This window comes from Pseudopipra pipra, chromosome W, assembly GCF_036250125.1.
Source record: "Pseudopipra pipra isolate bDixPip1 chromosome W, bDixPip1.hap1, whole genome shotgun sequence".
In the NCBI taxonomy this organism is placed as follows: domain Eukaryota; kingdom Metazoa; phylum Chordata; class Aves; order Passeriformes; family Pipridae; genus Pseudopipra; species Pseudopipra pipra.
In genome coordinates, this window is record NC_087580.1 from 10,950,437 (window position 1) to 10,976,707 (window position 26,271).

General features: G+C 53.5%; 3 protein-coding genes across 5 annotated transcripts in view; 1 reads left to right on the top strand and 2 right to left on the bottom strand.

Annotated features, from left to right (window-relative positions):
• Positions 1 to 2,266: 2,266 nt before the first annotated feature.
• The window catches only part of LOC135406004 (zinc finger protein 91-like), a 369,522-nt gene continuing 345,517 nt past the window's right edge, over positions 2,267 to 26,271 (top strand). Inside the window, exons 1-2 of the mRNA XM_064640514.1 lie at positions 2,267 to 2,601; positions 2,790 to 3,927. Of these exons, the coding sequence (XP_064496584.1) occupies positions 2,433 to 2,601; positions 2,790 to 3,927 (1,307 nt within the window). The 5' untranslated portion in view covers positions 2,267 to 2,432. The remainder of the gene's footprint in view (positions 2,602 to 2,789; positions 3,928 to 26,271) is intronic.
• Positions 7,171 to 9,723, bottom strand: LOC135406010 (uncharacterized). The gene is made up of 2 exons (XM_064640527.1): positions 7,913 to 9,723; positions 7,171 to 7,398 (listed from the first exon to the last, which is right to left on the bottom strand). Exon 1 carries the CDS (start codon positions 9,721 to 9,723, stop codon positions 7,957 to 7,959), a length of 1,767 nt encoding a protein of 588 aa, XP_064496597.1. The 3' UTR covers positions 7,171 to 7,398; positions 7,913 to 7,956.
• LOC135406027 (ankyrin repeat domain-containing protein 26-like) lies at positions 9,638 to 16,790 on the bottom strand. 3 transcript variants are annotated; one of them, XM_064640554.1, is made up of 7 exons: positions 16,551 to 16,790; positions 15,991 to 16,226; positions 14,185 to 14,317; positions 12,698 to 12,979; positions 11,773 to 12,008; positions 10,898 to 11,111; positions 9,638 to 9,724 (listed from the first exon to the last, which is right to left on the bottom strand). In XM_064640554.1, exons 1-6 carry the CDS (start codon positions 16,785 to 16,787, stop codon positions 10,910 to 10,912), a joined length of 1,326 nt encoding a protein of 441 aa, XP_064496624.1. In that variant the 5' UTR covers positions 16,788 to 16,790; the 3' UTR covers positions 9,638 to 9,724; positions 10,898 to 10,909. The 3 variants fall into 3 exon arrangements, with proteins under 3 accessions (XP_064496624.1, XP_064496622.1, XP_064496623.1); XM_064640552.1 differs by having other exon boundaries at positions 16,533 to 16,790; XM_064640553.1 differs by having other exon boundaries at positions 9,651 to 9,727; positions 16,533 to 16,790.

Consider the following 26,271-nt stretch of genomic DNA (forward strand, 5'->3'; position numbering starts at 1 on the left):
TGAGAATAAGTGCAAGGCAGAGGTGCTGCTGAGGAAGGAGAGCCCCGTGGTGGGGAAGGCACAAAGCTGTGTTTGCCCATCCCCGAGCAGGTGCTGTGTCCATCCCCTGTGTGCCAGGTGAGCTGGGGCTTTGCTGCAGAGCTGCGGGCGCTGATTTGAGCGGCTGCAAGTGCTGAGATGGTGGGCACCCAGGAACACCAACTGTGCCTGGCCACGGAGCCTGCAAGGAGGAGCAGAGACAGCCCTGGCAGTGTGGGGGTCCAGGTTGTCCCTGTGCCTTCCCCTGCAGGCCCTGTCTGTCCCTGCTGGGCCCCTGTCCATCCCCATCAGGTCCCTGCCCGTCCCCCCGGGCTGAGCTCCCCCCAGGAAGTGCCGTGGAGCTGAAGCTGCTGCCATCCCCCCCCTGCAGCCGCTGCCCCGGCCAAGGGAGCAGCAAAGGCAGGGCCAGGAGCAGAGGCAGCAGCAGGGGAGCCCTGGGGGGGCCGGGAAGGTCTTGTGTGGGGCAGGAAAGAGGCGCTGGGCACGAGGCCGGGGCTGTGCTGAGCAGGCCCAGCCCTCACATCCCCCCAGCCAACGCCGGCTGCCCGGGGGGCTTGGGAGGGACCCCCAGCCCGTGTGCCCCACACTGAGCTGGCAGAGAGAGAGCCAAGGGACAGGGCCACGGGCAGGGCCACGGGGGAGGGACAGGCAGGGCCATTGCAGGGCCACGGTGAGGGCACAGCCTGTGGCAGCAGAGCTGCCCAGGGCCGGGGGCAGCCGGGGCTGTTGGGACCAGCCAGTGCTGGGGCCGAGCAGAGCACGAGGCCTCTTGCAGAGCCCTGGAGCAGCCTCCCACTTGCCAGCCCTGCCCTGGTGGGGTGACACTGTCCCCTCCCTACAGGACACTCCCCCAAAAAACTTCGTGGGGGCCTTTTGTGTCTATTCCTGGTTGGTGATTCCTGCTGAGGACCTGAGGGAGCCTCTGCAATCCCATCCATGGGACACAGTCTCCTCTGCAGAGCTTGACTCCCTGCAGACTTTGCAGGGAAATCTGTGCTGGCAGCCTGAGTATGTCAAGACCCCCCACGCTCCCCCCCAGGATATTTGGGACGATTTCCCCCTTCCCGGGCACCCGTGGGATGGGGGGCGATTGTTCTCCTGCTGTTGCTGTTGCTGCTCCACCCCGTCCCTGCCCTTCCTGCCGCTGTGGGGTGAGCGGAGCGGCCACGATGGGAAAGGGGGGAGAGGAGCGAAAAGAGCGGGTGGGACCCCCAAAGGGAGCGCGAGGGGCGGTGGGTCACCCCCAAAGGGAGCTGGGGGAGCGGGGTTTGGGGGGCCGATGGGGAAGGGGTGGGAGAGGGGGGCTGAGGGGAGGGGAGGGAGCGGGACTGGGGTTGCTGTGGGGGTGCCTCGGTGTCCCCGTGCCTTGATCCCTGGAGAGTAGGGGAGGCTGGAGAGAGGGGGGAGCTGTGAGAGCCCCGAGAGCTGGAGAGGGGGGAGCTCGGGCCCCCTGTGCCGAGCCAGCGTTCAGGGCCCTGCTGTTGGTGCCAAATTGCCCCTGGTCAGGCTGAGCCCAGAGCCCGCCCACGTGTCAGGGGGCCCGATCTGCTCCCTGCTCTCGTTGCCCTGGGGCAGCCTCTGGTGTCCCCCCGCCCGTGGGGCTGTTTGGGTGCCTGGGGCACAGCCGGCCCTTGTGCAGGGCTGTGCCCTTGGGGGCTGTTGGGGGTGGGTGGGAGGTGTTTTTTGGGGGCCGGGCTGGGTTGGGGTCAGAGCCCTGGTGGTGGGTGGGGGATGCGGGTCCCCCCCACGATGGGGGTTGGTGTTGCTGGGTCAGGCCCCGCCGGCTCCATTGTCAGCCTGGTGCTGATGGGGGGGACACAGCGGGTTTGGGGCCCCCCAGGAGTGCTGGGGGTGGGTGTGGAGCCCGGGAGCTGCCGAGTGTGGAGGGCGGAGCGGGGAGATGCCGGAGCTGGGGGACCCCCGGCAGCCTGGAGGGGGGAGCACGGAGAGGGAGGAGCCCCGGGACCCTCAGGAGCCTGAAACGGGGGGCGTGGAGAAGGGGAAGCCTGGACAGTGGGGACCCCTGGGATCCCTGGGACAACAGAGTGGAGAACCTGGAAAGGGGGAATGTCTGGGAACGTGACCCCTCGAAGGCGAGAGTCAGAGAAGGGACCCTTGGGACCCCCAACACTGCCAGCATCCCTAAGGGGGACCCCAAACATCCCAGACAGGGCAGACCCTCCAACCCCAGAGGGGAGAGACCAGGCAGGAGGAACTTCTGGGAGAGATTTTTTTTGGCTAATCTTCATATTTTTGGAGTATATTTCATCTGAATCTCAAGTTTTTGCAGTTTGAGGGTGTGGGGCTCTTCTTGCTATTTCTGAGGGGGTTTTTGCCTGAATCTGGGTGGTTTGGGTTTTTCTGGGCTGAATCTTGGTGTTTGGGAGGTTTTTATGGTCACAGGATGCCCGGTGAGTTCTAGAGATGGACTTGGGCAGGAGGAACCCCCAAGCCAACGCGCTCAGCCCTTGTTTTCCCCCCATCAGGATTTGTCCTTCCCAAAGCTTGGGCAGATGGAGGAGGCTGCGAGGAAGAGGAAGATGCCTTGGGCCCCCCAGGCAGGTGAGGAGGCAGTCAGTGTCCCTTTGGGCGGGTGTTGTGCTGGCTCTGTCAGCCCAGCATGGCCCCGGCTGCAGGACAACCCCGCTGGCGCCGCCGTCCTGCCGGGGCCGGAGTTGGGGGGATGTCCTTGGCCTTCCCTGTGGGCCGGAGGCAAATCCCCTCCCTGTCCTCGTTGCTTCCTGCCCCAGGCCCCGAGCTGAGGACGGAGAGCCCGGAGGACAAATCCCCCTGGCAGAGCCTGGTGGGAGAGGCCGTTTTGAAGGGCTCCCCGGCGCAGGAAGGCAGCGGGAAGGAAAAGGGCCGGAGATCCCCCCGCAGGAGGGGCTCCAAAGCCAGCCCAGGGTGCTCTGAGGAGGAAAGAGCCAGCCTGTGCCGGGAAGGCGGCTGGAGCTTGAGGGGGAACTCTGACCTGGTGGTCCCTGAGCAGCCTCCCAGCAGGGAGAAGCCCTTCAGGTGCTTGGAATGTGGGAAGAGCTTCAGGAAGAGCACCCAACTCCTTGCCCACCAGCACATTCACACTGGGGAACGGCCCTACACGTGTAGGGAATGTGGGAAGAGCTTCAGGGACAGCTCCAACCTGATCCAACACCAGCACATTCACACTGGGGAACGGCCCTACACATGTAGGGAATGTGGGAAGAGCTTCAAGCAGAGCTCCACCCTGATCCGACACCAGCGCACCCACACTGGGGAACGGCCCTACACGTGTGGGGAATGTGGGAAGAGGTTTCAGTGCAGTGGGAATCTCCTCAGGCATGAGCAGACACACACGGATGAGAGGCCCTTCCGCTGCACCGACTGCGGGAAGGGCTTTAAGCGGAACTCCCACCTCATGATCCACCAGCGGACACACACGGATGAGAGGCCCTTCCACTGCAGCGACTGCGGGAAGGGCTTCAACCGGAACTCCACCCTCGTCACCCACCAGCGCATCCACAGCAGGGAGAGGCCCTACAGCTCCAGCCCCCGCACCCACCATCTTATCCACACTGGGGAACGACCCTACAGGTGCTCGGAATGTGGGAAGAGGTTTAAGACCAGCTCCAATCTCCTCCTGCATGAGCGAACGCACACAGATGAGAGGCCCTTCCGCTGCACCGACTGCGGGAAGGGCTTTAAGCGGAACTGCATCCTCATCATCCACCAGCGGACACACACGGATGAGAGGCCCTTCCACTGCACCGACTGCGGGAAGGGCTTTAACCGGAACTGCACCCTCGTCAGGCACCGGCGCATCCACAGCGGGGAGAGGCCCTACAAGTGTGGGGAGTGTGGGAAGAGCTTCACCCAGAGCTCTACCTTGACCAAACACCAACGGACCCACCAGTAAGGGGAACCCTGCGAGTGCCCCGACTGCAGGAAGAGCTTCGGCCGCTGCTTCCACCCCGAATGAACCCCCTGATGGGGAGGCAACCCCTGGAGTGCAGTGACTGTCAGTCCATCCCTTTCGACCACAAAGGGCCAGTCCCCTTTCCCAGGGGCAGCTTCTTCCAACAGAACCCTTCCTGGGGGTTGTGTATGGAGATTCCTGCCATGGCTGGGGACGCCCCAAGGTCACTGCTGGAGGTTGAGAGCAGAGATCTCCCCACCAGCGTTGGTCTGGGGGAGTTCCATCCATCTCTAATTAAGAATTATTGCTTTTGTGCCAGCTTGAGTAGAATGGCTTCAACAATTGCTTTAGTGTAGAGCACTGTCCTATCTTACCCTGTACTCCTGGTAGTTTTAGTGTTTGTATTGTGCAGTAAATAATTCTGATGAAGATCTTCTGTCTGATCATTTGTAACCCTAAATAAGTTCATTTCTATCAATAGTTCTGATTTGCCATCATTAAAAGCTGGGGGACAAAAGTGGTTCAGTCACAGCTCTGTAATTCCTCTAAACTGAAACTGTTGGTATGATGCAAGGCTGAGATTGGATCCAGCAGCCCCCAGCACCCCACAGGAAGTTGGGAGCTCAGGGGGGCCACCCCCCTGTGCCAACCCCCCTGTGCCCAAAGACCCCCATGGGACCGTTGGACCCACCAGCCCACCCTCCCTTTTCCACCCTTCTCCCTGTTCCTTCCACTTTCCCATTGTCCCCTCAATCCCCGTTTTCCTCCTGACCAGTTTTGGGCTCCCAACCCCCACTTTTTACCCCCTTTCCTTTGGTTGTTGAAGGATAAAATGAGGCTGCACACACAGAGTTCCATTTCAGGACTTGTTTGCCGACACTTTTCTGTGTCCCCTTTTATTCCTCTTCTCCTGTGAGCAGCACTCAGTGTTTGTCTTTTAGTCCATCAGAATTCCCAGCATGGCCCCAAAGCAGTGCCCTGATCCCACACATTCCCCTCCCCTCATGTGCTGGCTGTTCAGCCACCAGAGAAAAACACAGGCTGGTCATGGAGGCTGGTTCAAGAGCATTTGCACTTGGAGAAACAACCTTCTGTCTCTCCAAGCACTCAGCCAAGGTCCATCCTCCCTTTGCATTCCCATGAACTCAGGGCAGGTGCAGAGTGACTCCTCTTGGTCCCACCTCTGCCCCTGTTCTGTTTGGACACGCAGAGTTCACGGCCAAGAGGGCCAGGACCCGGGCTCCTTGTCTTGGGGCTTGTCCCATGTGCTTCCAGAGGACTTGGAATATTGAAACCAGGCAGATTCTGAACCCCTGCTCCTGGTGCTGCCACAGTGCCCATACACTGGCCCTGCAGGCATGGCCTGCACTGACTGGCCAGTGCAGCAGGAGCCGTGGCTGCGGCAGCTGCCGGGATTGCTGCAGAGATGATCCAAGCAATCAGCCCTCCCCTGAGGATTTCTGCATTTCACAGTTTCCTTCATTCACTGTGTCCTGCATCATCCTCCCAGCTTCTGCTTCCCTGGGAGGCCCAGTTTGGCTCTTCTGCCCACGGGAATTATTAATGATAAATGGAGGGTAGGCACGTTTTGATCTGTGATACAACTAAAATAACAAGGATTACTTACAGGGGTGTTACAGGGCCCCTCGCCTCTCCGGTGCCACACGCAGAGCCCAGTGCCGGGGCTTGGTTACAGGGATTCAGGGAGAGGTCCCAGGTTGGACTCGATGATCTTGGAGCTCTTTTGCAACCTTCCTGATTCTGGGATTCTTTTCCCGTTGGAGCTGCAGCACGTTGGCTTTCCCAGGGCAGCTTCCTTTAGGACAGCCTTGCTGAGAGCTTTGCAGCTGATGGCACAGGGATCTGTGAGGAACAGCCCAGAGCAGCTGCTGCCTTAGGTGGGGGTGGGCGAGGGGAAGCCCTCCTGTGTCGGCCCAGGCTGTTGCAGGCAGGCAGTGCTGGGGAGGAACACACTGCAGCCTGGCCCCAGGGAGTGACCTCTGGGAGATGAGACTTTTGGGGAGAAATTGTTCCCTGGGAGGGAGGTGAGGCCCTGGGCCAGGTTGCCCAGAGAAGCTGTGGCTGCCCCACCGTGGGAAGTGTCCAAGGCCGGGTTGGACGGGGTTGGAGCCAGCTGGTGTGGGGGAAGGTGTCCCTGCCCAGGTGTTCTGATCCGGTAAGGCAGAGATGCCTCAGCCCGAGTTAAGGTGTAAATGAGACCATTTGCCCAAAACAGGCGGATTTTATTTAATGCAGATTTTATTTAACACAGATTTTATTTAACAATAAATGTGAGTTAAAGAGATAGGTAGAGGGAATGGGTACTTAAATGGAAACTACAGGAAATCTTCCTAATCTTATGTCTTGTCTTGTCTCTAATTCCTCTAGTCTAACTGTAAACATCTATCTATGTGCCCTATAAATATAGTAATTATTATAATATGTAAATATAGTATATCTATCTTATGTAACTCTATCTTCGAAGTAAATCTACAATAGTCTATCTAAATATTATAACTACATGTTATAATAATTATTAATTAAATTACTTAATTATCTAACTAGCCTAATTAATTAATTAAAGTAGTTAATTGACTTAAGGCATATTTTGTTTGTTTGGCAAAAATCGTGTATGTTGTTATCCTGCAGGGAGTTTCTGGGAGCAAAAGTCCTGTCTTGTTCATTCCCTGCAGGAGCAGTCAGGCATTGGAGTCAGTGTCTCAGGTGGGTGGTGGTGTCAGTGTCTGTGTTGGAAGCACTGCAGAGGTGTCCGGGCCCGCCTGGCGCTGGAGCGGGGCCTAATCCTGGGGCTGTCCCGCCGTGCAGGAGTGGAACAGCCTGCGCAGAGCCCCGAGTGCCCGCCTTTAGCGGGAGAGACGTTTGGTGGGGACAGGCAGCTGCCTGCTGAGGGCCTGGGCCTCCAGCTGGGGAGGCGAGGGGCTGGGGGGGCAGCAGGGGCTGCGTGGGGCAGGGACCTGGCTCTGTGTCCCTGCCCATGGCACCTGCTGGTCGAAGGCAGGAGAAGCTTCAGTCCCTCTGGGGGACAGGGCTTCCAGCTGGGGAGGTGAGGTGCAGAGCGGCACTTGTGTGCACGGGGCGGGTGCCCGGCGCTCAGCCCATGCCTGGCGAGGGACGGGCACTGGGAGCCCCTCTGCTGCAAGAATTCTCAGTCTGTCTTCTGTGCCTTGTCCTTCCTTGGGACAGCTCCAACACGCTCAATTCTTCCCACTCATCCTCCTCCGGGAGCAAGGGCTTGACCCCAAGCTGGGGACGCTCATGTGTTCCCAGTCCGCCAGTGCCAGCTCTCTGTCGCTGTCATCTTCCCATCGGGACAGCCAGGAGGGTGTGTAGTCTTCCCAGTCGGACACTTCTTGGTAGCTCTTCACTCCATGGGACAGCTCTTCCTCGCCGTATTCTTCCCAGTCAGACACTTCTTGGCCTCTACTCTCTTCTCCTTGGGACTGCTCCTGCTTCTGGATCCCTTTCCCCACCCACAACGTGGGGGAGCCCAGTTCTAGTTCCACCTCCGTCTGAAGAACCATTCCGACGTCTGGAGGGACGGGGAAAGGGAACTCCAGGGGTTTCTTCAGGGGTTTCGGGTCCTGAGCCTGGAGGGGAGAGGTGCCCTCCCCTCCCCCCAGCACCCACGTGGTCCCATGGCTGGTACAGAGACAGCACACCGGCGTGGAGAGGAGGCAAGAGGGAGTTTATTGTTGGGGATGTTACATTTATAGGGTTAGGGAGAATCACAGGTTAACCAATTAGAAGTCTCAAGGGGCTTACAGGAACACCCAATCACAGGAAGGGGTGAACAAGGTCCAATGAAACACCTCAGGACACCTTCCCAGGACATTCCTGCATGGGAGATAACAGTTGCTGTGGGGGGGTGTGGGGAAGAAGAAACACATGTTTGCAAAGAGACCACAAAGAGCCAGTTTAAGACATGTTTAAACAAGTTTCTTATCAGATTTAGTGCTACACCTGCTCGATGTTTTCTTCCCAGTCAGACACTTCTTGGTAGCTCTTCACTTCTCCTTGGGGTTCCTCTTCCTCGCTGTGTTCTTCCCAGTCAGACAATTCCTGGTAGCTCTTGACTTCTCCAGGGGACAGCTCCTGCTCAGTGCAGTCTTCCCCCTGGGACACTTCTTGGTATATGTTGATGTTTCTTGGGACAACTCTTGGTCTCCCTCATCTTCCCACTGGGAAATGTCTTGGTCAACATAGTATTTCCAGCCTATGCCCTCCCCAGGGAAGGGTCCCTCATCAGTGTCTTGCACTGCCAGGACTGAGTCCCCTCCTGCTCCCTCCTCCTGCTCGCTGAGGGCCTGGGCTTTCACCTGGGAAGGTGAGGGGCTGCTGGGGGAGCAGGGGCTCTGCGGGGCAGGGACTGGGCTCTCTGTCCTTTCTGCTGGAACTGTTTTTACCGTGTCTGTATCCATGGTTTGTTCCAGGTTTCTCTCGTCCTCTGGCTCCTGGTGAGATCCCTGGATCCCAAGCTCAGGCTCGCTCAGGATCTCACGGGTGATGGACTGGTCTGTGTCCAGCAGGGCCTTGCTGCCCTCTGAGGGGCTGCGTGGGGCAGGGACCTGGTTCTGTGTCCCTGCCCATGGCACCTGCTCTCCAAAGGCTGGAGAAACTTCTGCCTCTTCCTCAACAGGAGCCAGAGGCCCCTGGGGCTCCTCCTCCTCAGCAGCTGCTGGCTCGGTGTCCGTGGCACTCACCGGGGCAGGAGCTGGACTGGGCAGGTCACGGGCTGCCTCTGCTGGCACCTCGGTGCCCACGCTGCTGGCAGAGCCGGACCCCTCCTGGGGAACAATCTGGGGGTCCCCAGCGTTCAGTGGGCACCAGGGTTTGTCCCAGGTGCTGTAACCGACATCATCTCCCCACTGGGACAGCTTTTTCTCACTCCTGTCTTCCCTTTGGGGCAGCTCTTGGGCACTGTAGTCTTCTTCTTGAGATTGCTCCTTGTCTGCCTTGTCTCCCACTTGGGAGAGCTCTGGGTCTCTCTCGTCTTTCCATTGGGACGGTCCATGCCCTTGCACATCTTCTTCCCACTGAGGCAGGTCATGGTATCTCTCACCTTCCCACTGGGACAGCTCTGGGACTGCCACATCTCCCCATTGGGACAGTTCTTGATAGGTCTCTTCTTCTTCCCTTTGGGACACCTCTTGCACTGTCGCATGTTCTTCCCATCGGGTCAGCTCCTGGTATCTCACACCATCTTCTTCCCATTCGTACAGCTCCTGGCATCTCACAGTTTCTTCCCGTTGGTACAGCTCTGGGTGTCTCCCATCCCGCCACTGGGAAAGTTCTCGGACTCTCCCATCTCCTTCAAATTCGTAGAGCTCTCGGTGTCTTCTGGCTCCCCCTTGGGAACGTTGTTGACTCACTTCTTCTTCCCATGGGTAGAGCTCTTGGGGTGTCACGTCTTCTTCCCACGCGGTAACATCTGCGCATTGGGAAAGGTCTGGATGGGTGTCGCATTTCCAGTCATCGTCCACGTGGGCAAAGGCCCCCTCCTCGGTCTGATAGAGAACTTGTGTCTTCTTCAAGCTGACGCCCAGCCCAAAGAGCTCAGCAGCCTCAGCACAGCAGGATGTTAAACGCTGCAGAGCTGCCACTGTGTGAGCCACGAGGGCGGCGGCGTCAGCGTAAAGCAGCTCCCGGACAAGATGGTTTAAGGTCTTGGTGTGGGCCTTCAGTCGCCTTAGGTTGAAAAGGCTTCCATGGGTACGATATGGGATGTAGATCCCACCTTCTTCATCGAGGTCTGCCGTGGCCCTTTGGAGCATCCTGCTGAAAAAGATTGTGAACAGGGTTGGTGCAAGAACGCTGCCTTGTTTCACACCATTGGATATTAGAAAGGGCTCAGAGGGTGCATTGCCATATCTGACTTGGCCGTGCTGATCCTCATGGAGCGAGATGATCATTTTAAGGAACTTGGGGGGACAACCTAAACGTTCCAAAATCTGCCACAGACCTTTCCTGCTCACAGGATGGAAAGCCTTGGTGAGCTCAACAAAGGTTCCATAGAGACCTTTGTTCTGTTCCCTGCACTTCTCTTGCAGTTGTCTGAGAACAAACCCCATGTCTGTGGTCCCCCTGTTGGCTCTGAAACCACATTGGACAGCCCTCTTTGGACACCTGGCCTCAAATTCTACAGCAGGTTTTATGCTACGGATGGCAAGCACTGAACTGATATTTGCCAAAAAAGGACCAAATAATCTTTTCCCAAAGACAGATTCTCTTTTGTCACTGATCTTCTTGCTTATTCCAAGAAAGACTGCACCACCTAAGCTACCAAGACAAGCCATGAATCACAGAATCCGAGCAAAACTCAAGAACTAACAGCAAAGAATGGGGATGGTTTGGTTTAGTGCTGAATGCCATGGGTGTACACGGGAGGGGAAGTGATGGCTGAAGCTTCTAAAAATCTGATCTCGTGGCTGCTTTGCTGTTTGTGCTTGAGATCAACTCTGGTGAAGGGCAACTTCAGCTTCAGCCAAGTGTTTCTTTGCACTTGGCTTTTTCCAGGCAACTGCATAACACTGGACGCAACATTTTGGGAAGCAGCAAGTTTTCACATTCCAGTCTGAACTGGAAGGCTGGCAGAAAAACCCCCAAAACCTACTTCTCACAGGAACTTGGAAAAAATGGCTGGAGAGCTGTCAAGAGTTAGAAATAGTCACCTTTTTGCTTAAAAACCCTCCTGACATAATGACACATTACCTCGTTGAAGGTCTCGAGCCATTTTTGCATCCCGTTCCTGTCGTGCCCAGAATTATACAGAAAACACAGTTAAGATGTAGCATTGACAGAGTTAAGAGTGTAGAACTTAGGTGGGAGGTTCCTGCGCCACAGTGCTCTTTCCCACAGTTTCTCTTGTCAAAGAATGGAGTTCCACAGCTCATTGCTTCCATTTCCATGTTTTCTGGCCTCTGACCACTCTGGAAAATTCGTACATACCTGTCTTCAGCTTTACCACAGGTGTCTGGGTGCTGTTCTGAGACCCAGGCTTCTGCTCAGCCCCAAACTGATGCCAAGATGTCCCAGGCCAGGTGAATCCAGAAGTGGACTTGCAGCCAGAACTCCGCTGACAGCGCTGCTTGGGACTGCAGATCTGCTTCTGTGGCGCTCCCAAAGGAGCTTGGTGTTGGCCTCTGCAAGTCTCTCATTAGCTCTGAAACATTCACAAGCACACACAGAGTCATCTTTGGCAGGAAGGCTTTCGCAAAGTTACCCTCCACAGCCTTGGCTACTACTCGACTTCTAAAAGCCAAGGGCATGAAGAGCATCCAAAACCAGCACATCCTTTGATCTGAGCTTGTTCACAGGGCCTGTTCCTAAGAAATCACACCAAGTACAAGGAGCAGCGAGTGTCACCTCCATAAGAACTCTGGGCTAGCCTGGCCTTCTCAAGGAAAGCTCAACCCTCAGACCCGCTGCCAAAACAGAAGCCAAGAAAGAGCCTTCTTAGTTTGGATTCACAGAATCCAACTCTCTTCTGCGAGAGGCCTCTCCTTATTCAAACAGCAAAGGGCACAAGATTCATCTTTTCTGTCACACACAGGATGAGGAGATGAGAGACTGGCAAAAAGACTGCCTGCTAAAACAACAGCAACTTGAGAAGACACCAGTAATGCCAGAGTGGTGGTGCTGTGGTGTTACTGCTGGGAAGACAGGTCTGATGAAGGGAAGGGTCTCAAGGAACTTTCCCCACAAATATGCCACGTTCTGCTTTCCCACATGACGCTGGCCAGATGTAGAAAAGGGAATTTAGAAGGAAAATGCATGAGGAAAAACGAGTTTGTTATTCCCAGTCCAAAAAAGCATGGACTTACCTTTCCAGTTTCTTGGCGAGGCTTTTTCTGGTTTTGGCTTCCACCAGATACAGCTCTTTGTATTTGTCCACTTCTGCCTGGGTGGATTCTTCTGGAAAAGGTCTTTCTGCTTGGTTGCTTTTTCTCCTTCCCAGTGCACGTTCAAGATCTCTAATTCTGTCTTCCATCTGCTTTTTCAGTGAGTCCAAATGACTGCTTCTGATTTCTTCTAAGGTGTCCTGGTGGGCTGCCTGTGCCTGAAGGAGACAGTGCACCTTCAACCACCACAAGAAAAAGAGAGCTCTGCCCAGCACAAAATGGCACAGACCCAGTTCCAAGGGCCTAGCCTTACTCAGAGAGGCGGCTCTGCCTCCTCACTCCCAGCAGCAACCAAGGCAGAACCCAGGAGCTCCCAGGGCAAAGAATTCTTTGCATTGGCAAAGAAGCCCAAATTAGCACTCTGCTTCAAAGCTACTAATGAAGAGACTCTGTGTCTGTAGGACAGGGCACATGGAAAATGGTTCTTCAAAGACAAGAAGAGCATCCCCCACCTCCACCCCCTCACCCACACCCCTGTCATTTAAGGGACTCCTTTTCTGAGCACCTTCCCCCCTACAAGGACAAAGCACCTGTAGGTCTGGCCATGCCAGCTGGAAGTTGCCAAACCCATCCAAGGATGAGCAGTGAGAAGCAGAGCAGCCCACAGAGGTCCCCCCAAGCACTGCAAAGTGGGAATCTGCCTTGGGCAGCCTTTGGATTCAGGGACCTGCCGGCACATTCCACACCCATGACAGCACTCCTGCCCAACCAGATTGCCTTCTGCCACTGCCTTCAGCAAAGACAGAAGCTAACCCACAGAATACAGGAGCAAAAGAAAAAGACCAAAACCATGGCCACAAGAGAAGTTTATGTAGCGCCTGTGGTAACTGGGGAGAAATTCACTTACTTGCAAAAACTCATTGACTTCTTGGAGTTTTTGCCTTATTTCCTGGTCTGCTCGTTCTTCCACCTCTCTTTTATGTTGTTCTAGTTGGCTGCGATCCACCACGTTGGTCTCCAAGTGATGCTGCAGTTTTGCCAGCTCTTCTTGCAGCTGGCATTTGTCCATGGCCAGGTTCTCGCACTCCCCACGCAGGGCAGACAGCTCTTCTTGCAAAGCCTGGTTTTTGGCTTCCAGCTGCGTGCACTGTTCACGTTCCCTGTCCAGCTGCTGGGAAAGTTCAGCAACCTGCAGACAGAAAGAAAAAAAAGGAACTCAGCACGATGTAAAGGCAGTGAATTCTGGGAAAACCCCAAAAGGAGGTGCCCAGGGAGACTTTATTCATCATCTGCTGGCTCAGGACTAGACACAAAGTGCAACCAGGCTCTTCTTTTCCAGCAAGAACAGCTTTCCCATCATTTGTCACAGTATTCCTCAGGTTCCCATCCTTTTGGAGTTCCTCATGCAAAAATGCTCCAAGCTTCTGGACTCCAAAGGAATCACTGCAAAGGCAGGAAGCCATTCTACAGGGATGCCTTCAAACCCAAGTGTGACTCTGACAGACGCCGCTTCAGCAACGGATCCGAGTGACGAGCGGAGAAGGGATGAGAGGTTCTGTGCCACTGCTGCACAGGCACAGCAGCCTCAAAAGCACTGCTGGGAACAGTCCTTCTGGCTCCCCGCCACAGGTGTGGCTGAAACAGCTCCCCGTGAGCAAGAAGGGACAGATTTTCCCCTGGGAGGCCCCTGTCCTCCTTGGGCCCTGGGCAGCAACAACACTGTGCAGAAAAGCCAAACCTCAAGTGCCTCCTGCTCAGCTCGTGCCTGAGACAGGGCTCAGGGGCTGATGGTGCCCTGCCAGTGACAGCGCTGTTCCTCCCCTCTCTGCCAGGGCAGCAATTCATCTGGCACACCCAGAGGACGCTGTCACAGCCTCCCTCCAGCTGCAGCCAGGCCTGAGCTGGGCCCCACTGCTCTCAGCCCATGCACGTGATGTCCTGCCAGGACGGCAGACCTGCCCATCCCTCAGGCCCAGCCGGGGGATCTGCACTCTTGGCTGACCCCGCTCACTCTCAGGGGACCTGTTCTGCTCTTCCTGCTCAGGGCCTGTGGGACGGCTCCCTGGCCCCTCAGCTCACGCACCCTGCCAGGCTGGCTGCCACTCCTGGCTTGCCCCTCCTCTGCAGGACAGCCTGGCCTCCATCAGCCCTTACACCTACTGCTTTGCCCTTAACATTTGCATCTTTCCCCAGAAGGAGAACTACCTCCGGATTAGTTCGAGTCATCTCCCACTGGAACAGCAGGAGGAGCATAAAGAAAAGCCCATCACATCCAAAATGCAGCCAGGGAAATAAAAAAATCATCAACGTGACAAGAAATAGAGAGAAAGCATCTCCCAGGTTCCAAAAGAAGGAACACCACAACCAAAAAGCCCCACCCAGAGCACAGCTCACCTCTGTTCGTAATCTATCAACTTCCTTGACCTTTTCAGAATATCTGCTCTTCATTTCTTCCAGCTGGGACTGGCTTTCTTTCTTTTCATTAACCCTGACTTTCCTCCTGTCTATCCTCAGAAGCTTTTCCAACCTGCACAGCAAATTAGTGAAGAAAACCATGAAACACAGGAAGAACCAGCCTTTCCCCCACAGTCTCACAGAAACAGCAGAGACAGCATCCAAGCCTAGAATGGCTTGGCTTGGCAGGGACCTTAAAGATCATCCAGTTCCAAGCCTCCTGCTGTGGGCAGGGACACCTTCCACCAGACCAGCTTGTTCACAACCCCATCCAACCTGGCCTTGAACACTTCCAGCCATGGGGCATTCACAGCTTCTCTGGGCAACCTGTTGCAGTTCCTCACCACCCTCCCAGGAACCAATTTCTTCCTAGGATCAAATCTAAACCTCCTCTCTTTCCCTTTGAAGCCATTCCCCCTTGTCCTCTCCCTTACAGGCTCTTTTAAATGCACTCTCTTCATCCTTCTTGTGGGCTCCCTTCACACCCCAAAAGGCCACCAGTAGGTCACCCCAAAGCCTTCTCTTTTCCAGGCTGAAGGGTTGCAATTGTCCCAGCCTTTCCTCCTAGCAGAGGTGCTCCATCTTTCTGAGCCCCTTGGTGGCCTCCTCTGGGCTCAGTCCAACAGCTGGAGGTCCTTGCTGTGCTGAGGAGCCCAGAGCTGGATGCAGCCCTCCAGCTGGGCTCTCCCAAGGGCAGAGCAGAGAGGCAGAATGCCCTCCCTCCACCCGCTGGCCACGCTGCCTTGGACGCAGCCCAGGACACAATTGGCTCTCTGGGCTGCGAGCGCACATCGCCGGCTCATGTCCGGCCTCTCCTCCAGCCCAAGGGCTTCTCGGCAGGGCTGCTCTGCCCCTCTTCATCCCCCAGCCTGCACTGATACAGGGGCTGCCCTGAGCCACGGCCAGCAGCTTGCACTGGCTCCTGTTAAACCATCAGCAGATTGCCATGGACCCACTTCTCCAGCTTGTCCTGGGCCCTCTGGGTGGCATCAGCTGTGTCAAACACACCCCTCAGCTTGGTGTCAGCTGCAAATTTGCTGAGGGCACACTCCATCCCTTCCTCTGGATCATTAGTGAAGAGATTAAAGAACACTGGGCCCAGTCCAGACCCCTGAGGGACACCACTCGGCACTGATGGCCCTCAGCACTCTGAGCCATTGGTCACCACCTCTGCATGGCACTGTTCACCCAATTTCTTATCCATCTAACAGTCCACACATCCAGTCTGTCTCTCTCCACTTTGGAGAGAAGGATGTTGTGGGGAACTGTGTCAAAGGCTTTCCAGAATGGCAGGGAGATGACATGGGTAGCCCTTGTCCACTGAGGCAGTCACTCCATCTTAGAAGGCCACCAGGTCGGTCAAGCAGGACTTGCCCTTGGGGAAGCTGTGCTGGTGCTTCCAATCACCTCCCTGTCATCCACGTGCCTTGACAGAGCTTCTAGAAGGATCTTTTCCATGGCCTTCCCAGGCACAGAGGGCAGGCTGACAGGTTGGCAGTTCCCAGGGCCCTCCTTTCTACCCCTTTCAAAGATGGGGACAGTGGGGTTCCCTTTTTCCCCTCACCTGGGACTTCCCCTGCCTGCCACGACTTTTCCAATATCAAGGAGAGCATCTTGGCAACTCCATCAGCCCCTGTTGGCCAATGGAGGGCAATAATGCTGGCCAGATGTAGAAGATGATTTCGAAGGCAAATGCAGGAAGAAAAAGGAGTCTCTTATTACCACTCCAAAAAAGCCTGGACTTACCTTTCCAGTTTCTTGGCAAGGCATCTTCTGGTTGTCACTTCCTCCAGATACAGCTCCTTGTACATTTCCATTTGTCCCTGTGTTGCTTCTTTCCGAGAAGCACTCTCTTGTTGGGTGTTTTTGACCCTGTCCAATTCACTTTCCAGATCTCTAATTCTTTCTTCCAACTGGATTCTCATGGAATCACAATGACTGTCTGCGATTTGTCCTGATGTGTCCTGGTGGGCTGCCTGTGCCTGAAGGAGACAGTGCACCTTCAACCACCACAAGACAAAGAGAGCTCTGCCCAGCACAAAATGGCACAGACCCAGTTCCAAGGGCCCAGCCTTACTCAGAGAGGCGGCTCTGCCTCCTCCCTCCCAGCAGCAACCAAGGCAGAACCCATGACAGCACTCCTGCCCAACCAGACTGCCTTCTGCCACTGCCTTCAACAGAGACAGAAGCTAACACACAGAAGACAGGGCAAAAGAAAAATACCCAAAACCGTGGCCACAAGAGAAGTTTACGTAGCGCCTGTGGACACTGGGGAGAAATTCACTTACTGGCAAAACGAGGCTGACGTCTTGTAGCTTTGGACTTATTTCCTGGTCAGCTCGTTCTGCCACCTCTCTTTTCCATTGTTCTGTTTGGCTGCCATCCAGCCCCAAAGTCTCCAGTCGATGATGGAGTTTTGTCATCTCTTCTTGCAGCTGGCATTTGCTCTTCTCCAGTTTTTCACACTTCCCAAGCAGACTGGACAGCTCTTCTCTCAAAGCCTGCTTTTGGGCCTCTGGCTGCATGCCTGTTCCAGGCTCCATGTCCAGCTGCTGGGAAAGTTCACCACCCTGGACACAGCAAGAAAAAAAAGAAAAGGGAACTCAGCATGATCTAAAGGCAGTGAATTCTGGGCAAACCTCTCAAGGGGGTGGCCATGGCAACTGTATTTATCATCTACTGGAAACCAGCCTAGAAAACACTTGAAAGATTCCCCAACAGAAAGAAGGAACTTTGGACCTACTTAAGAATTTGGGAGACACTTCTGGGAGCAATACTTCCGGCTCCCTTGGAGCTCAGGATGAAACTCCTCATTTAGAATCTAAGATCTCCTCGAGTGTCCAGCACAGCAAATACCCTCGGGGCTTTTGTAGCAGCTGGGGAAAGGAGCAGGCTGCTTTCTGAGCAGCCTCTGCTGAGGAGAAGGCAGAAACTGAGCTCCCCAGGCTCTCCAGGAAAACTTCATCTGACAGTTGCCCCACAGAAATAGGCAACTAGGCTCAAGAGTCACAGAAAGGGACATTTAGGACCAGCTTACTGAGGCAGAGGCTTGCAGGTCTCTCGGAAGGGCTTCAACGCTCTCGCTTGGCTGCTGGACAGTGGCTTCCAATCCGCTGTTCTCACTTGCAAAGCTTAAGAAGAAATACAGCTCTTATTCCCAGAACAGCCAATGCCAGACAAACTGTGCTAAGGAACAGAAGCCACAGCAGAAGTGTCCTTCAAAATCCCACTGACTCTCCCCTTGTTTCCACCCAGTCCCCCAAAGCCACAGACCCCTCACTTCACTGGGTTACTCTCTTACTCTTGTGCCTCTTCTTCCAGTTGTTTTACAGTCATGTTAGTCTCGCAAGATGCCAACGGGAGGTCCTGCAGTTTCTGGGAGGAAGTTCTTGCTTCTCTTTCCTTGTCATCCAAGGCAGTCTTCAAGTCCCCAACACGATGCTCAGACTGAAGATGCTTTTCTTCCTCCTCCTGCAGCTGTAAAATCACGGGAAGAATGCACAGTTGTCAGGGGAGCTTTTCCAGAGAGGAGCCAGCTGCTGCTGAAGAACTCAGGTGCTGCATGTCTGTGTGCATCCCCTCGGCCCAAAGAACTGCAATCCATTCAAGTCCCTTCAGAGCTTCACTTCTACTCCCCAATGAACACAAGCTGGATGCCTTTGTCCTCTTTTACAGCAGCCTCTCCCCTCCCTCCACTGCTTTCCTGCAGCTCAGTTCTAAGCACCGACACTGCCCCTCCGACCTGTTTTGTGACCTGGGACACTTCCTGTATTCCCTTGCTTGCTACTCCAGGAGGAGAGGAGTGAAATAGTTCATCTCCCTAAAGGAAGGTGCCTGGCAAGTGTCAGAGGCCAAGTGCTCTGGCACATGTGCTCTGGAGCCCAGGATTGCACCAGGGGAGCACGGGGAGTTCTCTGAAGTGGGAAAGACCCGGACTGTGGTGCAGAGAGAGGCGCCCAGCAGCCCCTGAGCAGGAAGCAGAGGATGCCAGAATACTGGTTTGTCCGTTTTCATGATGGAGAGGAAGCAACAGGCACCCCCAGGTTTCTCCCTGTGGGGACAGGCTTTCCATACCTCCGCGTCAGCCCTGTCCAGCTCCTCCTGCAAGCGCAGATTATCTTCCTCCAGGTGAGCCTGATGGCTTCCAGGAACCACAAGAGCAGTCCTAAAGCATCCAAAATTTCATCGGAAACATGTCCCATCCTGCATCATTTTCCCCTGCTTGCTCCCAAAAGAGCTCTTCCTCCCTTTCCTACAAGCTCCGTGAAAGCAAAGCCAAGTCCATGCAAGCACTGGAGAATTTCTCTTCCAAGGGGCCTCCCTAAAGCAGCCTCAGCTACGAGGTCAGGCCGTGCTGTTCAGGGCTCCTTGCACTGCTCTTCCAAGTCCCCCCAGATGCGGCTGCACAAACTCCCAGGGCAAGCCCTTCGACCCCCTGACCATCTCCATGGCAGGAAGTTTTCTCCTGTGCGCTCGGAGCCCCTCGTGTCCCCTGGGACAGTGTTGCTTCTCTTTCCCCCAACGCTTCCCTTCAGAGCACTGAACGCCCCAACTCTGCCGTGCCTCAAACCCCCCTGGCCTGCAGAGCAGCCACGCTGCTGAGCTACTGGCAAGTTTCCCCGGGGCTCTGGCTCTGGGTGTGGGGAGGGCACCACAGACAAGGCTTTCTTGCAGACCTCAGGGGGCAAAGGACGAGAGCCCCTGAGGTACGAGAGCAGCCAAGAGCAGACCTGCATTCACCAGTCCCACTGGAACTGCTTCCACGGGGCTGCTCCTTCTTTTTCCCAGCTCATTGCCACGCCCCTCGTCTGGGTCACACTTGCAGACTACCCAGAACACCCGGGGGCTGTTTTGACAAAGCCCTCACCTTTCCCCCTGGGCTTGAGCAGGCCTGCCAGCTGCTTGTTTCAGAAGGCACTCCATCTCCTCATGCTGTTGGAAGGCTGCAAGTTTCAAGGGGGTAAATCCCCACTAAAAGGAGAAAGAATCCCCATTAGAAAGACACAGACAAGCTCTGCAGCTGTTGGAAAGAGCAGCTTTAGCCATGTGCCAAGGTTACCTGGTTCTGAGCATCACTGTTGGCATGATGCTCCAGTAACAGCCCTGCTACAGCTGTGTTTTTAGAGAGCACAGCCAGGTGAAGGGCAGTGTTGCCGTCAGCGTCTGCCAGATTGGGGTCGGCACCGTGTTCCAGCAGAACAGCAACACATTCCTCCTGCTCCTGCTGGACTGCCTGGCAACAACACACCAAAAGGGAAAGGCTTCCAACTTTTCCATCCCCCTCTGTCACAACTCCCTCAGCTCCTGAGTGCTGCCATAGAAGACCATCTGCAAAGATCAGCTAACAGAGGCTGTGCCCTGCCCATTGCAATAGGCGTGTTTCTATGGCCCTGCCCTGCAAGGAATCCTGCCAGACACCTCCCCTTTAACACCCCAGCACTGAGCCCCACCTCCAAGCTCAGAAGGCATTCCACACACCTTCATCAGGGCTGTTCTCTTGAAGCTGTCAGCGAGGTTGGGCTGGCTGTTCTTTCTTAGCAGATATCTCACGACATCTGCGTGGCCATTGGCTGAAGCCAGATGCAAAGGTGTCCTAAAAATTAAACAGATGCTCTTAACCCAGACAGACAAAGGACGAGCCCAAGCTGTGTCTCTACCCAGCCCCCTGGGGACTCTGCTCCGACTCTGCTCCTCCTGCTGCTGCTGCTGCTGTTACAGGCCTGTGCTGATGAGCCAGAGGGCAGAAGGGAACAGGTGAGGGCTGAGCAGCTGCAGAACAGCCCTGCAGAGAGAGCACGGCCAAGGGGCAGGTGGGCAACACGCGTTTGCAGCAGCGCTGGAGCCCGGCCGGCAGCTCCGAGCAGTGAAAAGCTCAAGAGTTCCCTGTCCCAGCTGACAGGGCAAATGTCACTTTTCAAGCCTTGTCCCTAAGAGAGGGCTGCCGAGGACTACTGCAGCTCGGCTCAGGAGCAGCCAAGCTGTGCCATCAGCGTGGCCCAGAACTCACCGCATCTCCTGGTCTGGCCTGTCGATGCCGACTACCTTGACGTACCAGCGCCAGCGCCTCAGCCAGCCCAGGTCACCGCGGGCGGCCGCGCGGTGCAGCCTGCCCAGCCCCTGCTCCCGGAGCTGGGAGGTGCTGCTGGAGCTGGTGGCAGCCCAGGGCTGCCCACTGGGGCTGCTGGAGGGCGACTGCCGTCGCTCCTTGCTCAGAAGCCACGGCATGGCCCTGCTTGGAGCTCCCAGCAGCAGGAAGGGCAAGAAGGCCCCGGCGGGCTGCCGGGGGCCAAGTGGGGATGAGGAATGAGGATGAGGATGAGGTTTAGGGTGAGGGTGACAAAGGGGACGAGAATAAGGACAGGCACAGGGTAGAAAGCACAAGGCAGACGAGGTCGCCCTGCGCAGCGGTCGTGGCCTGCAGCTGCCAAGACGGCGATGCAGGCGCGCAATGCTCCCCGAGCGGGATGTGCTGCTGCTCCCCGAGAGGCTACAGCAGCTCTGGGCGCCGGCTGCGGGCACCAACAAAGCCGTGCCCGACTGGCGCCTGTGGCGTCACAATGGCTGGTGGAAGGCTCAGCACGTCAGCGTGGGGTGTGACAGAGGCCACGGGGCAGGGTGGGGCCGGGCGGGGCAGGGCAGGGCGGGGCAGGTGTGAGGGCGGCCCTGCTGGGCCTTGTGGGAAGGAGGCGGCCTGGGCCTTGTGAGGGCGGCCGGCGGGAGTGGGCACTGCCCCGCCTCAGGGCGCCCCGGGGCAGGGCCCGGGACGCTCCCACCGGGCCGCAGGCTGCGGTAGGTGCTGGAGCAGCTCCCCATCACCCGCTCTGGCTTTTTGCTTCAGCCCGAGCTGCCTCTGGGCACACTGCCATGAAATGAGGCTCAGGAGGAAGTGGGATCCCAGCCCAAGCAGGTAGGACCCACCACAGCTCTCAAGAAATGCCCACCCAGCGCTCCAAGCCCACCAGGCCAGAGTTCCAGGACAATTCCCCAACTCCTTTGTCTTGTCTCTCTTGAAGAGCAGACACCTCACCCCCCTCCCCCTCAGAACTGCTCTCTCCTGCTGCTTTGCCAGATGCCAACAGTGAATTTCTGCTCTGCTGCTCTGTAGCAGGGGACCCTTGTATAACAAGGAATGATTGATGCTCCTCGTGCGATGTTGTGGACAAAGAGAATTTATTCAAACTCGCGCGCTCTTTTATAATTACATACCATGTGACTTTCTTAACCAACCAGTTTACTAACTCTGGGGCATGCTCCTTGGGCTCTGTACCTGGGCACATCCTCTGTGCCCCTCAGACACGCCCCTACACATCCCCTCTTTTAATTATATTAAGAAGTCACAAAAACAATATGAACAAAAATACAAACAACAATGCAAAGAACAATTTTAACAATCAGAGCATTATAAAACTACTAAGCTTCACAGTGATCCGGCACATTGCTTGGCTCAGATTCTTAACTCTAATGTAAACCTTTTTAAAACTTTCTTATATTCCTATAGGGTAGTGCAACTTGGATAATTACTTTATTAACTTGGGGCTTATCTTAACTGTGTATAAACTTATAACTTTTTTAATCTGAGGGTTTTTTAATAACTGGGGATTTCAAACTTTATTTAAGAACAGGGTAATCTTAGCAAACTACAATTTCTTAAAAGCGACCTGTGGCTGAGGTAATGTTATTTGTGAGGTGTTTGTTTTTTATTATTTGAGCAGTCACACAACTATTTCCATTCACACACTCATATCATACGTCGGTGGCCACCGCACACTGAACACACACATGAACACACACACACACATTCCAGAGACTGCTTTTCACCACGTTGGTCATTTCTTAATGTAAACTTGAAAACATAACATAACTCTTTTCCAAACTTCTGCGTTGCTCTGGTTCCTGCTGCTGTGGTCACATATTTGAATAGGGTTTTACACACCTGGAAGAAACCTGCTTGAGTTCTTTTCTATAACTCTTAGGCATAGCTTTCTCTCCATGTCACAAACCTAGGTATCTCATCCATCGTCCTGAAATCAAATCTTACTATGATTAGCAACTTGGGAGAAACAAACGCCTGAGGTGTATGCTGCTTTTCAGACCTGCTTCTTTCAGCACTGTCACAACTCAAAATTTTATAACATACATGGCTTTTTCCAGATGTTCTTACAGGTTACACCAGTTCTCCCCCCTTTTGTTTAAACTTAGCACGTGTTTCAATATGTGCCTTTACTGTTTTATGGATTAGTGTGAAATGCTTGACATGAGAATTTTCCTATTTCATAGGAATTTAGCTGCTTAATTTTAATGTTAATCCATTTTAGAGTACCAAAGGGTTGCTAAGCAACTAACTCATGTGTTTTACACTTTTGTGTTTTGTCTAGTGAATGTAATAGCAGTTATGTTTTGTGAATGTATATCTATTTGTATGTACAATTTCAATATGTCCAATTCAAAAATGTATATCTCTGATCGCCAGACCTCATTTGTTATTAACTCTCTAGGGTGGTTTCCTGACAGTGTGGCATACTTTGATGATGTAGCTTTATTGATTGTTATTTTGAATGGTCTCTTAGAGAACCTGTATTCTGATGGAGAATGAATGAAGCAATTGCTTGCTTTAAAACTCTGGGTATAGTGTTAAACATTGCTGCTTTAGCAGCTTTCCAGTTTCTGTCAGTCATTGGCTGTGGCAGGTCAGGATGTGATTTTGTGTGCATTTGTGTACAAATCATACCTTTTGTAACTCACAGGAACCAACCAGAATGTATTTCAAACAACAGGTAAGGGTTAACAATATCTCAAGGAAATTAACTTTCAAAACAGATTATCAACCTCATGGCATAATGAGCACAATCATAACATCAAAGGATTGTTTTAAAATTTTCCCAAGGTAATGACAATCAGTCCAGAACTATACAGGAGCTTAGTTCATGGCTTGTAGTTTTCCTACTGTTCTGTGGCAGGATTTATTTAAGTCTATTGCAGCATTTGTGTTTTCCTAGATGCATGTGTGAAGGCCCTGAGGCCTTTCACTGGTTCAGTTTTGCATCTGGTGTGGCTTTTAAAGGTAAACTGTTGATTTCTGCCACAATTTGTGCTTAAGGAGATGGATTAAAATATTACCACTAAAACTTGCCAGGGCATCTTGAAATCCAGCGACCTCAGCTGTCATCCTATCCAAATTGTCCTTTCAAAGCTGGAATGTTGGTAAAGGCAGGATTTCTTCCATCCAGTTCTTCAGTCGTGCTCTGCCCTAAATGACAAGCTTACAAACTCAATAGCAACTTACACAGATTTAGGTGGTGGGGTATGACTGAAAGAGCTGTTTTAGAACCAACAGCGGCTTCTCTCAGTTTGATCCTATTGAAACAAGCTGCAATGCTTCATACCTGCTGGAAACAAAAACTAGGCAGATTTGTCTTTCAGGATCTCTTCTGATTTGTTTGCTTTTCATTACCTCGGTATAATTCTCTAACATTTGGTTTGCCTCTGCAGTTAGCAATTCGTCAGACTTTAAGTTGGAGTTCTCCCCTAGCAACACAAGGAGAGGGTGTAGGTCCCCTCTGTTTATGGCTAAAACCAGTTTTAAGCAACTGGTAGCTCTCTGAGGTTTCTGTAACTCGTGTAAATACAAATGTTTTTTACGTTTTTTACCTCGAGCTGTGTCACCTGTGTAGAGCTTTTTTGCTGTGTTGTCTTGTCCATGGCAAGTCCAGAGTTGTGGTTGTTGGATTCTTCCTGAAGATCTGTACCTTGGGCAGTTTTGGTTAAAACAGCAGGAACAATCAGCAGTTCATTTCTTGTGGCATTGGTTATTAATGTGTCCTCTGCATAATGGTGTATTATGGCTGTCTGATACTTCATCGAGGTATTTTGCATCCCCTGAGGAGGTACAGCCCAGCAGTGAGTTTGAATAGTTTGTGCACTGCTTAAAACCATGATGGGAAAGAGGGGTTTCTGGGCATCCTCAGGGTGACGGAGAATGGTAAAGGAATGGTTTTTTGAATCAGTTACCACTTGTGACCAATTTACTAGAAGCTTTATAGATAGAGACAGTCTAATCTGCAAGGCTTCTGCATGTGTTTTGACTGCGTGTTCTGCTGTTAGCATTTGTAATGTTTTCCACCTGTCACCTTTCTTTGGGGTACAGGGTACATGGTTATTTTGGGGGCTGGTTATTGGTATATTGTGGCTTGCCTTAAGTAGTTTTCTCTTTTGTACATGAAAAGTAGTGCTAAAAAAGAGTACAGCTAGCAATGCTATTACAAGCAATACAATGCTTGTAGCACATCTTTTGTTTTGTTTATGGCACCCTTGGTACAACTGAGTCATTTCTCTGCTGCTAGGGTGTTTATGGAATGTTGCAATTAGGGGCTTCCAGGGACAATTCTCCTGATAGTGATTCACTTCTCCACAACTAAAACAACTAGTTGTGTGTCTGACTTCCTTCTGTGTTCTTATTTGGGTATCTAAAGCTGCAACTAGAGAGGCAGGTAGCTGCTTCTCAGAGCTAGCCTTTTGGTAAGGTTGCACTAGCTCAGTAAAGTCACAGTTCTCCCTTGCAGGAGAGCTCTGCAAAGCTCTTGCATTTTCTCTTTCAAAAGCCAATTGCTTGTACAGCATCTCTCTGGCTTCATTGTATTCTATTTGCTTGTTTAAAGTCGACTGCAGCTGGTCCAAACATCTTAAATTTAACTCAGTATAACCTTCTAATTCTTTTACTGTTGGATAGATAACCCTTTGGATCAGCAGTGATAATGTTTTCCATAGCTTTTAGGGTTTGCCTGGCTGTCTCTTTATGGTATTTTGATTGCGAATCTAAATTATAATTTGCTTTCCCGCTTGACTGGTGTGCTGTGGTGTCTGCCTGTAGGTATTTAATATGAACAGAGCAATTTTTCTGGAAATCAGCTAACCAGACTGTATATTGGGTGTCACTGAGAACTAGTTTTATCAGTTCTTTCCAGTCATATGTGGTGAGGGGATAGGTGTGACTCAATGCCGCCAAATATTTAAAAATATTGGTTAAGGACAGACCAGAACCTCTTATCAAATGCCTCAGGTTTTCTGTGGCCTCATACAAGGCTTGACTCTGCGGGAGCTGGCTTAGGCTCATATCGTCTGGGCATGCCTGATTAATATTCAGGTTTTCCATTTGAATTGCCTCGTCCAGACATTGTTCCCACATGTTAGCTGAAATCTCCTCCTGTGCCCTATTGATCCCTCCCGTTGGAACCATGTTTGGCTCTTTCTCCCCCTCCTTCTCCCCTTCCTTCTCTCCCTCCCTCCATTCCTCCCATTCCTCCCATCCCTCCCCCCTTGTGGTCTCGGCAAAACCGGTTCTTTGTGGGGGGATGGTGGTCAGTGCAGGCGGCGAGTGGAGGGCAGGGTTGGCTCCTCGGCCGGAAAAGAAAGGTTGGAGTTCAGTCTGTGTGGGGGGGAAATGGCTGCGGCCATGGCTGGCCACATGTTCGCTGTGCATTTGCAGCGAAAGGGGATGAATACATTAAATTACTCTCCCCATCACTGTAACAGGACTGCCTTGTGTGGACCCGGGGGTCAGAAGTTCGCATGGCAGTGTCTGTCTCTTCCCAGCGACTCGTTTTAGGTGGCTCTCGTGTCTCCCGGTATGATCCCTGAGTTTGTATTACCATGTTGTGCTGTGCTTGCTTTCAGCAGTGTGTGTGGGGGGGTGTGGTGTGGGCTGTTTTGTCCTTCCCTGTGTGCCTCGTGCAGGCAGAGTTTATCAGAGTAAAACTGCTTTATGTTGCAAAGTTTAGCAAAACGCTACAGTCTGAGTTTTGCTTCAATGTGTCATGAGGTTTCTATGGAAACAGGGTGTCTTGTGTTACCTTATCTCGAGCGGCTGGGAGCCCACGTTCTGAGTCCTTTTGTAGCAGTTTGGGCTCTCTGCAGTCTTTTTTCTGCGGCTTTGGGAGGTCCGGGCTGTGTCGGCTGCGGCGAGGGGTGCGCTGTGCTGCTCCGGCGGCGCGGGCGGTTCTGCGCACGGCTGGGGGCGGCTGCAGCTCGGGG

Excerpts from the sequence above, each read along its gene's own strand:
- LOC135406010 (XM_064640527.1), bottom strand. The coding sequence starts at position 9,723 with ATGCTCCAAAGGGCCACGGCAGACCTCGATGAAGAAGGTGGGATCTAC.
- LOC135406027 (XM_064640552.1), bottom strand. The coding sequence starts at position 16,787 with ATGGAGCCTGGAACAGGCATGCAGCCAGAGGCCCAAAAGCAGGCTTTG. Across the intron at positions 14,318-15,990 it reads CTTGCCAAGAAACTGGAAAG|GTTGGAAAAGCTTCTGAGGA; the intron begins GTAAGTCCAGGC and ends TTTGCTGTGCAG. Across the intron at positions 12,980-14,184 it reads TTGATAGATTACGAACAGAG|GTTGCTGAACTTTCCCAGCA; the intron begins GTGAGCTGTGCT and ends TTCTGTCTGCAG.